This window comes from Erythrolamprus reginae, chromosome 1 (genome assembly GCF_031021105.1).
Source record: "Erythrolamprus reginae isolate rEryReg1 chromosome 1, rEryReg1.hap1, whole genome shotgun sequence".
NCBI lineage: Eukaryota > Metazoa > Chordata > Lepidosauria > Squamata > Dipsadidae > Erythrolamprus > Erythrolamprus reginae.
The window spans coordinates 346,316,924-346,332,939 of NC_091950.1; the positions used below are offsets into that span (position 1 = coordinate 346,316,924).

General features: G+C 41.0%; 1 protein-coding gene and 1 long non-coding RNA gene across 3 annotated transcripts in view; one reads left to right on the forward strand and one right to left on the reverse strand.

Annotated features, from left to right (window-relative positions):
- LTBP1 (latent transforming growth factor beta binding protein 1) overlaps positions 1 to 1,938 on the forward strand; it is a 262,417-nt gene extending 260,479 nt beyond the window's left edge. For both annotated transcript variants that reach the window (XM_070734142.1, XM_070734143.1), the window contains one exon: positions 960 to 1,938. In XM_070734142.1, coding sequence (XP_070590243.1) covers positions 960 to 1,129 — 170 coding nt within the window. In that variant the 3' untranslated portion in view covers positions 1,130 to 1,938. The remainder of the gene's footprint in view (positions 1 to 959) is intronic.
- Positions 1,939 to 4,465: 2,527 nt separating this feature from the next.
- The window catches only part of LOC139157415 (uncharacterized), a 42,925-nt gene continuing 31,374 nt past the window's right edge, over positions 4,466 to 16,016 (reverse strand). The window contains exons 2-3 of the long non-coding RNA XR_011557479.1: positions 6,521 to 6,617; positions 4,466 to 5,444 (exon numbers count right to left, since the gene is read on the reverse strand). This is a non-coding gene — a long non-coding RNA (uncharacterized lncRNA). The remainder of the gene's footprint in view (positions 5,445 to 6,520; positions 6,618 to 16,016) is intronic.

A 16,016-nucleotide genomic window follows, 5' to 3' on the forward strand; every position in this document is an offset into this window, starting at 1 on the left:
CACTTTGTGACATCTTCATTCAGCGACCGTTTGAAGTTATGTCAATGGTGGAAAAAATAACTTTATAACTAAGCCTTCATTTACAACTTTTGCATTGTCCCTTAGACAGGTGGTCACAATTGATTGCAGCCTTATGTTGTCATATCCTTGACCTGATGTTTTTTCTTTTTGTAACCCTTGCAGAGCAGAGAGATTGGAGAGGAAGGGATTAGAAGGGAGCAAGCAGGCACACAATGTAGAATGCACATTAGAAGCAGTGTGCTACCCTCAATATCTCTGAATACACTGCCTGGTGTATTTTCCATTGTGTAGCTGCCCTTTTGCCAAACAACTCTCGACAGCAAACACATTTAAAATTGAAACAATAATTTTTGCTGTTAATCGCGAAGTAATGTCTGACCCATCACAACCCCATGGACAATGTTCCTCCAGGCATTCCTGTCCTCTACCATCCCCAAAACAACAATAGAAATAAGTATAACCATAAAAATTAATTTACAAAAAAAAATTAAGAACTGCAATAAGGAAATACCCTGCTCAAAAAAATAAAGGGAACACTTAAACAACACAATATAACTCCAAGTAAATCAAACTTCTGTGAAATCAAACTGTCCACTCTGGAAGCAACACTGATTGACAATCAATTCCACATGCTGTTGTGCACATTCAAATTTGTACAGAACAACGTATTCAATGAGAATATTTCATTCATTCAGATCAAGGATGTGTTATTTGAGTGTTCCCCTTATTTTTTTGAGCAGTATGCATTTCAAAGCAAGACAAAACCCAAGGATTGCTCACTTCCAACCCCAGGTCTTTTCAGAAGACCAATAGATTGGGATTAATCTAATCTCCAGTGGTCGTGTCCCAAAGGCATGCTTCAGCCATTTTTTTTCTTGTACCTTTCCTCTGGTTGAACATAATGTGCTAAACCTGATCCTGTTCACATTTTCTTCCAGATGTGAATGAATGCAATGAACTGAATAATAGGATGTCGCTGTGTAAGAATGCCAATTGCATCAATACTGAAGGGTCTTATAAGTGTGTGTGTCTTCCGGGTTTCATCCCTTCGAACAGGCCAAACTACTGCACGCCCTTGAACTCAGACCCAGAAAGTGACCTGGAATGAGCAGCTGCCCTGTGATTTTAAGCCCGTATACTCTGCACTGTATAAACAAAAGGCAACAAGAGAGAAAAGCATACTTAACTTGTGTTAAGGATGTGCCTAATCCAGAAGTTGGCTATATATGAAAAACAAGCAATAAAATATCCTCTTAGAAGTGAAAGGTGATGATTTAATATATATCATATTCACTAAAGCAGCAGACCAAATGGACACATTTCCCTGTGTGGAAGAAGTAATTAAATATACTATGTGTTCATAAATGAAATTCATGGGAATAAGCAATAAATGCTGTTATTTTGAACAGAAGAGTTTGGGGTTTTGTTTCTATTTTGTTTGGGGGGTTGTTTTTTTTTTTACTATTGCTTGATTTATTTGGTATATAATTAGTTGTGAAAATATGTTATAGTCCTCCTTTATTTAGCAAGATCTTTGCCTAGTGCTCCTTTCAAAGCTCCCCACTCTGCATTTGATCCAGCTATGGCAAGATTAAGCAATTTTCCAAACATTAATGAAGTAATATTAGTTTTGTCTGGAATATTGGCAGGTGACTTTTTAAAATTGCTAAATGACTGCCCTGTGGAGCAGGCACTGTTCTTTAAAAGAATGTACAGTCCATGGAGAAAAGTCTTTTGTATTCCTTTTGTACTTCACAGGGCCTTTTACTGCACTTACTATGCATTACAGCCAGAATTGCCAATTTTCAAAGCTGCTAGAGGAGTTCCTGTTTGTATTGTAATATATAAATTGAACACAGTTCTTGCGTTGGTTACCCTAACATATTCAAGCTCAATAAAATCTGTTTTTTTTCTAAAGTGTACTTTTATTCCATTTCTTTTTATTGTCATCAAAGCTTCTGTTTGCGGGGTTTGGCTTTCATGATATTTTCATGATTATGGGAGATTTAATCCCTTGTCAATCCATTTGGATGGAAAGGTGGGCTACAGCTGTTTTTCAAAAGAAATCCTATTCATTCACCATACAGAAAATTGGGCAGTTTGCAGACCTTAGCATATTGCAAGTTATTTCATGCACAATTTCAGAATCTACAACTGAGCATTGAAATGGATGACTCATTCATTATTAGAATAATCCTAATATTCAGCAAGTAAAAAGCAAAGTAGCACTGGGATCAAAAATAATAAACCTTGCTTTGTGTTAAATTTATATTTACTGACAAGGAAATAAAGGGAGACTAGTACAGATCTATTTCAAGCTATTATACCCTTTGGGGAGTCAAACCCGGGCTATTTGGCTAGCTGACGAAGGCTAAATAGCTTGAAATAGATCTATACTATGTCAGTAAATATAAATTTAAATCAAAAATAGTTTGTCATGAAAGCGACTGCCTGTGAAGGCTCCTAGATTGGGGCTGAAAGGCGAAAGTGGAAGCCATACGCTACTTCTTATACTTTGGTAGAGACCAGTTTGCCTTGATAGATGGTTATCACCAGAAAACACTTAAATCTTGCTTTGTTTCAAGTGTGATTGCCAGGTAAGGCACAATTATTATTATTTATTATTTTATTATTTATTAGATTTGTATACTGCCCCTCTCCAAAGACTCGGGGCGGCTCACAACACAACAATAACACAATACAGTACATTAAAAATCTAACAATAAAATTTAAAAATCAATTTAAAAACATAAACATAACCAGTATTATAAAATCCCCAATTACACAATCGTACACATTCAACCCATCACTTTCAATCCATCATGCAACAGAGGTTGGAAAACACAACGAAGGGGGGAGGTAGTTATCCCCATGCCTGGCAACAAAGGTGAGTCCAGCATTTTACAGAAGGCGAGGAGGGTGGGGGCTGTTCGAATATCTGGAGGGAGTTGATTCCAGAGGGCCAGGGCCACCACAGAGAAGGCTCTTCCCCTGGGCCCCGCCAGCTGACATTGTTTAGTCGACGGGATCTGGAGAAGGCCAACTCTGTGGAACCTAATTGGCCGCTGGGATTCGTGCGGCAGAAGGCGGTCCCGGAGATATTCTGGTCTGATGCCATGTAGGACTTTATAAGTCATAATCAACACTTTGAATTGTGACCAGAAACTGATCGGCAGACAGTGCAGGCCACGGAGTGTTGGTGTAACATGGGCATACCTAGGGAAGCCCATGATGCTCTCGCGGCCACATTCTGCACGATCTGAATTTTCCGAACACTTTTCAGAGGTAGCCCCATGTAGAGAGCATTGCAGTAGTCGAACCTCGAGGTGATGAGGGTAATTAGTTAAGTACATCCATTACTAAGCCCAAAATAACAGTTTATAAAGTAAGCTACTGTAGGAAGTTAGCACCCACCCATCTCCTAGAAAAAAAGGAAATATCCTAGGAAATTTTTTAAAAGGCAGAACATTATATAGATTATCTCCAGAAACATGCCTTTAGGCAAGGAAAAAGACTCACTCTTAGCAGCCCCCACCTTTGTCAATGTGCCATCAAGGAATGACCCAGCTCACCTGTTTTGTCAGGCTCTCTGGTAGAATCCTCCCAAAAATTCACAGGTACAAATTTCAGACACACACACGTTTGAAAATTCAAAACAATGTTCTTTATAATGAAAATTCACTTAAACCAAGCCCTCTTTTGGTATAGCAAAGAGCACTCATCTCCAAACAAACTGGTAATTTGTACAAGTCCCTTATCAGTTCTGTGAGGTAATTCACAGTCCTTCTTTCACAAAGTGAAACACACTTTGCTCTGGTTTAGTTTCAAAGCGGGGAAAAATCAGCACACAAAAAGTCAAAGTCAGTAAAGCAGTCACGAAACACAACGATCAGATAATCCTCCACAATGACCAAACCCACAGGCTGCTATTTATAGCAGCCTCACTAATTACCACAGCCCCACCCAACCACAGGTGGCCTCATTTTCTTTGATAATCTCTCAGTTGTTGCCTATGCATCGCTCTCCGCATGCGTGGCTGTATCATTAACTCTTGTTCTGAATCCAAGGAGGAGCTAGATAATTGATCTCCTTCTGAGCTGTCTGCCCCACTCTCTTCCTCCCTGTCACTCATGTCTTCTTGGTCAGAGAAGCCTTCATCAGCAGATTCCACTGGGGGGGGGGGCAAAACAGGCCTGCAGCATGTGGATGTCTCCCCCACATCCACAGTCCTTGGGGCAGGAGCAGGGCCAGAGCTAATCACAACATCACCTTTGTTAATAGCTGGATCAATCTACTCTACATAACAAACAACAGCCATATTTCAAAATAAGCCATGCCCAGTGTGGTAGTAAACTTTTTTGCAGCCCTCTGTGTGTATGTGTGTGTGTTTGTTTATTTTATTTTATTTTTGCAAAAAACAATTTTTGCCAAAGAGAAAACTATGTTTTTCTGCCCTAAGTGGTTGTTCCATTTATTCAGAATAAATTCTATTCATTTTAAAATTACTCACTTCCAGGTGAGCAAATTTGAATGCACAGTTGATGAGACATTTTTCAAACAGGAACATTTACAGTTGTAGTTTTAATTCCATAAAAACATCTAGCATTTATATCTCTTTTTACCTTAAGTCGAGTGAACTAGAGACAGAAAGTGGTAATGCCAGATATGTACACTGCTCAAAAAAAATAAATGGAATACTTAAACAACACAATGTAACTCCAAGTAAATCAAACTTCTGTGAAATCAAACTGTCCACTTAGGAGGCAACACTGATTGACAATCAATTTCACATGCTGTTGTGCACATTCAACTTTGTACAGAACAAAGAGAATATTTCATTCACTCAGATCTAGGATGTGTTATTTGAGTGTTCCCTTTATTTATTTTTTGAGCAGTTTATATATATGGCTGCTGCAAAGTCTAGAAAATTGTTCTGTTTTTAAATATTTGAAAAAGATTTCTCTCCAATCAAAATATCATTGATTGATGTGACTTCAATAGAAGTCAGGTTCTTTAGTTGCACTGCTTTGATCTTTCTTTTCACACTACCCCATGAATGGGGAATTGGCTGTTACATTTGTTGAGAATAGTAAACAAAAAGTCCAATCAGCAGATGAAAGGCAGCACACAAAAAGGACATTGTTCCATGTTAGATCTTTACAGTATTGTCTTGGTAGTGGGATAATGCAACAATGGATAATAAGTTTCTACTGTTCCTCTGTAAGCCCTTCATCTGTGCAAAACTAGCCAGAGTATACATAAATGTTTCTCCTGCTCAGATCTCCAATTTTTCACACTGAGCTAGAATAGAAAGCAACAGATGATAGACAGACAGAAAGACATGAAAATATAATACTGGAAGCGAACAAAGAACTGGCTTGATAATGTTGCAGGTTAGGTAATACTGTCCATGTATCCCAATCCTGTAAGATAAGAAACATCCATTAATTTGTTACTGAAATTCAGAATTGGATTGATTGATAAGACATACCCAGTTTTATACTGATCTTTAAAGCATTTAAAAGAGGAATGTAGAGGTGGGGCTAATGGAAGAACATGCTTTCGTTTTTGTTCTCTAGGTTTAATTATAATAGAATTCAATAGCAGTAAATGGTTACAGTAAAATAAAATAAAACAAAGGATGATCATATACAGTAGTTTTTAAAACTAGGGGTCATGATACAGAATGAGGTAATCTATTCCTTCTGTTTTGGTTAGCTCTGGCCCAGCTCCTGCCCCAAGGACTGTGGATGCGGGGGAGACATCCACATGCCGCAGGCCTGTTTTGCTCCTGGTGGAATCTGATGATGAAGGCTCCTCTGACCAAGAAGACATGAGTGACAGGGAGGAGGAGAGTGTGGCAGACAGCTCAGAAGGAGATCAATTATCTCTCTCCTCCTTGGATTCAGAACAAGAGTTAATGATACAGCCACGCATGCCGAGAGCGATGCATAGGCAGCAACAACTGAGAGATTATTATCAAAGAAAATGAGGCCACCTGTGGTTGGGTGGGGCTGTGGTGATCAGTGAGGTTGCTATAAAGAGCAGCTGTGGGTTTGGCCATTGTGGAGGATTAACTGATCATTGTGTTTCCTGACTGCTTTGCTGACTTCGACCTTGGTGTGTTGCTTCCCCCCCCCCTTTGAAACTAAAGCAGAGCAAAGGGTGTTTCACTTTGTGAAAGAAGGACTGTGAATTGCCTCACAGCTGCAAGCTAAGATTCTCAGAACTAATAAGGGACTTGTACCAATTACCAGTTTGTTTGGAGATAGAGTGTTCTTTGCTATACTAAAAGAGGGCTTAGTTTAAGTGAATTTTCGTTATAAAGAACATTGTTTTGAATTTTCAAACGTGTGTGTCTGAAATTTGTATCTGACTTTTCAGGAGGATTCTGCCAGAGAGCTCGACAGAACACCATCATATATGAAAGATTTAAGAAAACAGATTGTTTTATATCCTGCTTGTTCCTTCTTTAAGTAGAACTCATCTTTCAACTTACGTTCTTTCCACAGGAGAATTTTAGAATGATGTTTTCAGACTTCTCTTATGGCTTCTCTCAGACTGGATAGGATCAGATGGAGGGGCAGGTATAAAAGCTGATAACAGGGGAAAACAGAGAAAATAGCTTTTAATTTCTGCTAGTAAGGATCACTTTGGGTAGAATTCCATAGGATAGAAGTGGAAGAAAAGAACCAACATTTATAAAAAGACAATACATTTTGGTCGTTTACATCTGGCTAAGTTAAACTAATTATAATCCACTGTTTTTTTAAAAAAAGATGGGCTGGTTCATACCATCTGCTGAGCTCAAATGACATATCTGGGAAACTGGTTTATATTTTTTGAACTGTGCATTTCATTCATTAAAGATATTAATGCCTTTCCAAAAAAAACCCCCACAACACTTTAGTAAGAAGTATTTTGTAAGATGCAAGTGTTTTTCTGTAACAGAAATCAGCACTGATCAAGTTAGCGGCCAACAAAAAGGAAACATTAATTGACTGATCAAATTGGTAGACACCAATCAAATTGATAGACATCAATTGATCAAATTGATAGACTGATCAAATTGATAGACATCAATCAAATTGATAATCTGGAACACCATAGTCCAACTGAAGCTTAGGCAGACACTGTGCCAGATTTATGCACTTCCTAGCAGTGCCTTGAGGTGCCACTACAGCCTGATATTAAATGACTAAAATTGTGTGGCACACAGTTTTTTAAATGAATAGTGTTGCATACATGCTTCATATATGCCTACATATGCTCCAATTTCCTGACTCTCCTTAAGTGAAAAACAATAATGCATTACATTAGCATTGGGGTATTTGCAGAAGTGCCTACTGTTTTAGGATTCTTTCATAAATTCTAAAGTTAGCAGGAAGTGCCTGTGAGCACCTACAGTAGTGTTTGAAATCCAGTTGCCATAGTAATTGAATTGACATGGCAAAATCCGCACTGTCTCCCGTGATTACAGAGAGAGAGAAAAAGACAGAAATTTTGCTGTATCTTCAGATCCATATTCATAATTAGCCCAATTAATTAGACAGGAAGGGGAAGCATCTCCAAAGAATAAATACTGATAAATAGGACTAGCGAAATAAGGGTGAATAGGACTGGCAAAACCATAACTTCCTGGGGTTTATGCATTAGACCAGAAGGCCAGATAAAGAATAATGGATGGAAGCTGACCAAGGAGAGCTTGAACCTGTAAATGAGGAGAAACTTTCTGACAGAAAGCAATCAACCAGTGGAAGAGTTTGCCTTCTGAGGTTGTGAGGGCTCCAACACTTAAGACATTTAAGAGGAGATTGGCTGGCCGTCTGTCTGAAATATTGGGCATAGCTACTGTTGTGGTTAGCTCTGGCCCTGCTCCTGCCCCAAGGACTGTGGATGTGGGGGAGACATCCACATGCTGCAGGCCTGTTTTGCCCCCCCCCCAGTGGAATCTGCTGATGAAGGCTCCTCTGACCAAGAAGACATGAGTGACAGGGAGGAGGAGAGTGTGGCAGACAGCTCAGAAGGAGATCAATTATCTAGCTCCTCCTTGGATTCAGAACAAGAGTTAATGATACAGCCACACATGAGGAGAGCGATGCACAGGCAACAACAACTGAGAGATTATTATCAAAGAAAATGAGGCCACCTGTGGTTGGGTGGGGCTGTGGTAATTAGTGAGGCTGCTATAAATAGCAGCCTGTGGGTTTGGCCCTTGTGGAGGATTATCTGATCATTGTGTTTCGTGACTGCTTTACTGACTTAGACTTTTTGTGTGCTGATTTTTCCCCGCTTTGAAACTAAACCAGAGCAAAGTGTGTGTCACTTTGTGAAAGAATAAGGACTGTGATTTGCCTCACAGCTGCAAGATAAGTATCACAGAACTGATAAGGGACTTGTACAAATTACCAGTTTGTTTGAAGACGAGTGCTCTTTGCTATACCAAAAGAGGGCTTGGTTTAAGTGAATTTTCATTATAAAACATTATTTTGAATTTTCAAACGTGTGTGTGTCTGAAATTTGAACCTGTGAATTTTTGGGAGGATTCTACCAGAGAGCCCGACAGAACAGCTACTAGGCCCATAACCTGTTGGGCAGAGAGAGTTTTGCGCACACGGAAGTTAACCCACCAAGTAGCCACAATTAACCACTATACTTAATTGAAGTCTTCAGTGAAACACAGCAGCAGGCTTTCTTGTAAAAATATATTGACTTCTCTTTTATCAAACTGCTTCTCTAAATAAACTATCATACAATACTAGCATATAACTCTTATTAAATCTACCACTGCAACCACTAAGCACTAAGCACTGAAGTACAAACCACTCTATAGCAAACCACCCACTGTAACAAACCATACCCATGCAAGGGTGTTCCTCCTTATATAGGTTACAGCCAATCAGGTTTCAGCACAATTAGCAAACCCATGATTACATGCTGATTATGACTTACATCAGCCTCTCCCATGGTTACAAACCATTTACTTGCATTGTGATATTACCTTCAGAAATGAATTTATTTCTGACATGAAATGGTGTAGGGACTCCTGTTTGGGGGAGGGGGCAGGGGTTGGACTAGATGGCCTACAAGGTCCCTTCTAACTTTAGTAATCTAAAACTAGATGCTTCCAAAAAAAAATCAGATAAACAATCATGTGTCATCAAATTCTTAGGAGGGAGAAACATCTGAAGCCCCAGATCCCACTAATTCCTCTATCTCTTCTTATGTCACACACACACACACTGCCCCAATCCTGTATAATGTGAAGATCTATTGAAAGGTTCCTTTGCATTGTCTTCCAAAATGTACGTATTGTGAAAAGAAACCTCCCAGTAGTCCTGGACCATGCAGGTTTTGTCTTTATCAAAATACAGAGTCCTTTTCACAACATTTGCTAGTGCCAAACCTGCTGCCCAGATCTGGCTGCTTTACAGACCTTTCCATTTACCAGAGGCATTCGTTGTTTTTATTTCTTTAAAATTTTGGCTGCCAAAAGGTTCTGTTGAAAGCAGGGATGCTGACTTCCATTTCCATGCTAGTTCTCCACTTTCAAACACTGATTACCCTTCTTTTATGTCTTAGTGGGTCAATGTCAGTGATGGGCTCCTACGGGTACAGCCAGGTAGCAGAATCAGTAGGAAAAAATTGACTTTTTTTTCTTTTTTCCCCTTCTGTGCTCTGGGTATGTTTTTCCTATCGCAGTAAATGAGGTTGAATGTGTATAATTTTAGAAGAGCTGTGTGTGTGCGTGTGTGTGTGTATACATACACATACAGTTTATATAGTAGATAATGTATATTTTTGTGTGCCTGTGTGTAATATGAATATGCCTGTGTGTAATATGAATATACACATTGTTCTGCCAGCGTGTTTCAACCACCCGTAATTACAGGGTAATTAGTCCAGGAAGACACAGACTACACGATAAAAGGAAAACCCAAAAGTTTTTATAAACAGAAAAACAGAAACAGCTCCCTTTTTAAATGTCAAAGGGGTTTTCTGGTGTACACAAGGCACAGGTGCAACGCAATCCAATTGTTCACCCAATAAGTGGGAAATTGAGTCCAATTCTAAAGTCCAGAGAGTCCACACACAATCTTGAACAGCACAAAAACCACCATCTTGATGAAACAATGAATCAGATAAACTGCCACAAGGCTAAACCAGCACGCTGTTCTTTTTATCTGTAGCACAAATTACAGCAGCCCCACCCAACCACAGGTGGCCTCATTTTCTCTTGTAATAATCCTTCAGTTGTTGTCTCCTATGCATCACTCTACGCATGCGTGGATGTGTCATTAATTCTTGTTCAGAATCCAAGGATGATACAGATGATTGATCTCCTCCTGGGCTGTCTGCCAAACTCCCCTCTTCCCTGTCACTCACACTTCCTTGGTCAGAGGACGCTTCGTCGGCAGATTCCATCGGGAGCAAAACAGGCCTGCGGCATGTGGAAGTTTCCTCCACATCCACCTGCACATTCCTTGGGGCAGGAGCTGGGCCAGAGGTAACCACAACACACATATGGCATATATACGTAGAATTAAATAGTATATTTTGGATGTTCAGTAATAGTAAGGGAAATTGTATCTCTTTAAGGCGAGGAGAACCCTAACCCAAACCCTTGATGTGAGCGATGTCAAGTTGGCCACCTTTAAGCCAGTCACATAACCTTTAAGCCACCTCGGTCACATGATCAAGCCTTTCCCGCCTGGTCACAAGGCCGGCAAGCCACACCCACAAAATAAGCCATGCCCACAGTGTGGTACTAAATATTTTTGCAGCCCTTCACTGGGCGTTGCCCTAGCCAGCTAATTCTTGGCCTTGGGGAAGGCCGTTTCGCCCTGTGGAGGCTTCAGGGAAGCTTCAAAAGTGCCCTTCCTGAAGGTTCTAGAATACAAAAAACAGCACGATGGGCAAACCGGAAGTCTGTTTCTCCGAACTTCCAGGTTTATTTATTTATTATTTATTTATTTATTTATTGGATTTGTATGCCGCCCCTCTCCGTGGACTCGGGGTGGCTCACAACAAACAAGGAATACACAATAAAACAATTTGATCCAATTAATAATAATTTTAAAAACTTTAAAAACATCCTAAAAATTAAAAGATTCAGTTAACATTCACTCAGTCAATAATTTATTCTAAATGCATTCGTTGGTCGGGAGGGAGATTTAATGACCCTAGGCCTGGCGGCAAAGATGAGTCTTCAAACTTTTTCGGAAAGCAAGGAGGGTGGGGACGGTGCGAATCTCTGGGGGGAGCTGGTTCCAGAGGGCCAGGGCCCTCACAGAGAAGGCTCTTCCCCTAGGCCCCGCCAGCCGACATTGTCTGCTTGACGGGACCCTGAAAAGGCCTGAGAAGACCTCACCGGGCGCTGCAGAACGAATCCCAGGTTGCCTGTTTGGCCATTTTTTCACCGTCCCAGGCTTCAGTGAGGGCTGTGCACTGCGTGGAAACAGGGAGGGAATTGTGCATATGCACAAGGGCAGAGCAGGGGTTGCACATGCATGGGGGGAGGGAATGGGTGTGGGAACGTGCACGCATGCTAGCACATGCACACACAACATTTTGGCATGCAAAGCAAAAAAGATTCGCCATCACTGCCCTAGAGATTGTGGGAGTGGTCTTGGAAGCTTTTTGATTGGACTGTTTATTATTAGTTCGTTTGGCACTTCCTTGATTTGGGGTATTGTTTACTTCTTGATTTCCTGATTTCTTGATCTTGATTTTTCCTTTATCGGTATCACATATGACAATTCTTTTTCCCGCCAGCTGGAAATTCTCTCACATGTTATTCTCATAAGTTGATATTGCTGGAAAATACATTATATGAGAATATCAAGTCCCGCCTGCACACTCTCATTATTCCGATTGCAGACTGCAGGCTGAGATGGATCCTTCTATGCTTATGCGATCCGAGTCCTAGTTTGAAGAGACACTACAATTTTTAATAGTAATAGAACACAGACTTTGTAGGCTAAATGTTCCAGTTTTAGTCCTCACATCAGAGTACAGCGGTACCTCGACCTAAGAATGCCTCTACTTACGAACTTTTCTAGCTAAAAACTGGGTGTTCAAGATTTTTTTGCCTCTTCTCAAGAACCAATTTCCACTTACAAACCCGAGCGTCCAAAACAGTAATCGGAAAAGGCAGGGAAAAGCCTCTGTGGGGCCTCTCTAGGAATCTCCTGGGAGGAAACAGGGCCAGAAAAGGTGGGGAGAAGCCTCCATGGGGCCTCTGTAGGAATCTCCTGGGAGGAAACAGGGCCAGAAAAGGTGGGGAGAAGTCACTGTGGGGCCTCCCTAGGAATCCCCTGGGGGAAAACAGGGCCGGAAAAGGTGGGGAGAAGCCTCCATGGGGCCTCTCTAGGAATCTCCTGGGGGGGAAACAGGGCCTCCACCCTCCCTGTGGTTTCCCCAATTGCACACATTATTTGCCTTTACATTGATTCCTATGGGAAAAAATTGCTTCTTCTTACAAACTTTTCTACTTAAGAACCTGGTCATGGAATGAATTAAGTTTGTAAGTAGAGGTACCACTGTATCTGTCTGAAAATGGGGAAAACCAGTAAGTGGAGGCCATTCTGATCTAAAAGTATGGAGTCTTTGACTCAACTTTATCTCCTGTCACCATTCTTCCAATCTGGACATCAGAGAGCAAACTGCCTAAAGCAGAACAACAGGTCCAATCAAAACCTCACACAACATACTAAAGGCTGTATTCCTAAAACATTATCTTTAATAGTGTTGGGCGAACCGAACTTGCATAGTTCGGGTTAGTGTCGAACTTGGCCAGGTTCGCTATACCGAACCCAATCCTGAACTTTTCCAGAAGTCCGTGTTCAAGTTTGGCGTTTGATCGATGCTATTGCAGCAGCGGGTGTGTGTGTGAGGGGGTGTGAGGTGTTCGGCACATGACAGCTATTCAGGATCCTGGCCGGCAGCTTCAAGCGTCGGTGGGCAGGAGGGAGAGACAGGGAGGGCTCCACCCCTGAAGGGCTTTAAAAGGGCGGAGGGAATCCAGACCTTTGGATCACAAAGAGGGAGGGCAGGCGTGGATTTCCCACAGACTGTGGAGGTGCAAGCAAAAGGAGGTGGGGAATCCCATTTCCAATTTGCTTGGCCCCCCTGCCGTAAGGGGTAAGAGCCGCACCTGACCCTGGAGCCCGCTTAGGAGCCTCTCGCTTGTTCCACCGTGGCTCTCCTGCCAGCTGCAAAGACAGGGAGGCATGGCATCAGGACTTTCTCCCTGCTGAGCTCCTGGGGATCGGAGCCTGACCTCCCCACCAGAGCTTCGCCTCACACTGGGCCAGAGGGGTGAGGAGGCAGATTCTGCTGGCTGGCTATTCAGGATCCCAGCCAGCAACTTCAAGTGGGCAGTGGGCGGGAAAGGGAGGCGGGGAGGGCTCTGAGGCTCAAGCTGCCGACTCAGGTTGGGAAAGGGCAGGAGGGGCGACTCCAGACCTGGAACCTGACCTCCCCCCCAGCGCTTCATCTCCCGCTGGGCCAGAGGTGTTGGGGTTCGGGCTCGGGTTCAAGTTGGCCCGAGTTCGGGGTCCGAACCCGAACTCCGACGTCAAATTTGGCCAAATCCGCCGAACCTGAACTTCAACGGATTCGCCCAATACTAATCTTTAATCATTAAGAGTTTTGTGTACAAACCCAGCCTGAAGTATTTAAATAAGTAATTAATTACTGTGCAAACCCAGAAAATGGATTCATTCAGAGAACCTAACCACTGGAAGCAGATTGAGGAGCACGGTGTCTGAGCCACTCTCCTACTGCTTCTCACTGAACTGCCTACTTAGCATTCTTGGATTAATCAAAGTGATGGTCAGTCTGGGAAACTAATTGTTTTTCTAGCCTTCTCTGTTTATCTCTGATCCTATTCCTCCCCTTTTGCTTTTCTCTTTTTTCAGAAGAAGTTGGAACCTCAATTTAGAGGAAGACATTCATAGCTTATGGCTGCAATACAAATTGACCTCATATTCTATTGATGATCAATACTTGGTAACATAGTTCTAAGACAGATGTAGGCTGCAATTAATAATAATAAAAAATTTATTGTCATTGTCAAAACAACGAATTGTCATTGGCAACAAAAGTCATGTGACACCCAGAGACCATTCCCACCATACATAAAATTTAAAAATAGAATAAAAAATAGAATAAAATGTCCCACCCACTACAAATTCCCCACCCTGAACCACTCAACCATCTACATGACAAACCGAGTAATATTAAATTAAACAATTAAAGCCCCAGAAAATGTGGGCATAACTTACCACAAACAAATCTGAATGATGAATTCATAATATGTTAGTTGCTTAGACAGATCTCTGTATATTGTATAAAAATATATTAAGAAATTATGTGAAAATAGGCAAATTTTCCAAAAGATATTGAATACATGTATGGGCTGTATTCCTAGTTCTCTGATTCAAAAAGAATGATTGTAACTATTTTTTTTAAAGGTTTGTTTGGATATGACAATGTACATGGTCACGACTTCCTCTGTTCCTGTAATATAATATCAAATTCCTAATGGAAGTGGTGACAAGCCCAAATTCTCCTGTGACAATATCCAAATATCCACAATATTCAAAGACTGCCAACAGTGCAAAAAGACATTTATTTGATTTTATTTATTTATTTGTTTGATGGAATAAGATATTTTGTTGCGAGTGGAGGAGTGAAGGACTCTTCTTGTGAAATATTTCTGGGCTCTCTCAATTGTATTAATGTCTGATATGCAGTGCGGGTTCCAGACAGGTGAGCTGTATTCCAGAATTGGTCTAACAAATGTTTTGTAAGCTCTGGTTAGCAGTGTAATATTGCCAGAGAAGAAGCTGCATAAGATTAGATTAACAACTCTTAGTGCCTTTTGGAAATGTTGTTACATTGGGCTCCAACATTTAGGTCATTGGATATAAGTACTCCAAGGTCTTTGACAGAGAGAGGGTCATCTACAAGTTCGTTTCCTCCAAGTTTGTATTTTGTATTCTAATTCTTTTTGCCAATGTGTAAGACAGAGCAATTGTTGGTTGAGATTTGAAGTTGCCAGTTGTTTGACCATTCTGCTACATGATCAAGGTCTTTTTGAAGGGTAGCAGCATTGACGGTGGTGTTAAATAGTTTAACATCATCAGCAAAAAGAACACAGATGCTTATAAAATGATCACAAAGATTATGTAGAGTATGTTGTCCTAGAACACTGCCTTGAGGTTGCCCACTGCACCAAAATTTAACTGGAAGTAATATTATCTTATTTGTGATTGTTGGAAAAAAACCCAGAGGATTCCCATATAAGTTTCAAAATCTGGCTAAGAAAACAACAAAAATAGCAACAGCAGAAAACTTTAAAATGAGTTAGTTTTGTAACCCCTGCCGTTAATAACATTGCTTGGAAACTACTGTCAGAACAGTTTAATGTGATCACCAGTTAATATTGAGTTTATTGTGTGGTGGATCCTGGAAATATGCGTAAGTTGTTTGCTTCTTTCAATTCTCATCACAGCCAATGCACATGAGGTCTCTCCTTTGCTTTCCTGTACTTCCTGCCATCTTCGCTATTATAGGTTGTGTTGTGGGAGCTCTATTTATAGTCCAAGGAAAGGAAAAAGCACTTCTGGAGGCAGGAAAACCAACCAAGGAAAGAATCAGAGGAAGTGCGGCTGCCATTTTACCAAACAATTTGGAAAGCATTGAGCTTCGAAACTCACAAGTGTTGTCATTGTTGCCAAGAACATGAACTGAGCACAATTCCTTTGTTTGTCCTCCAGAAGTATTCAAAAGGGCAGCGTGAACGAGAAGGATAATGGAATGAAGAAATCTTAATTTAATCAGTGTGCTAAGTAGCAAAGCAGGGGGAAAAACTGGAGCAGAAAAAGGGGTTGCTCAGGTAGGTAACGTACACACAGAGGTAAAGTATCCAGTCCACATTTTTATTTTTAGGTTTCTTAGAGATGCAAATAAGGTTGTATTTCCTCAGA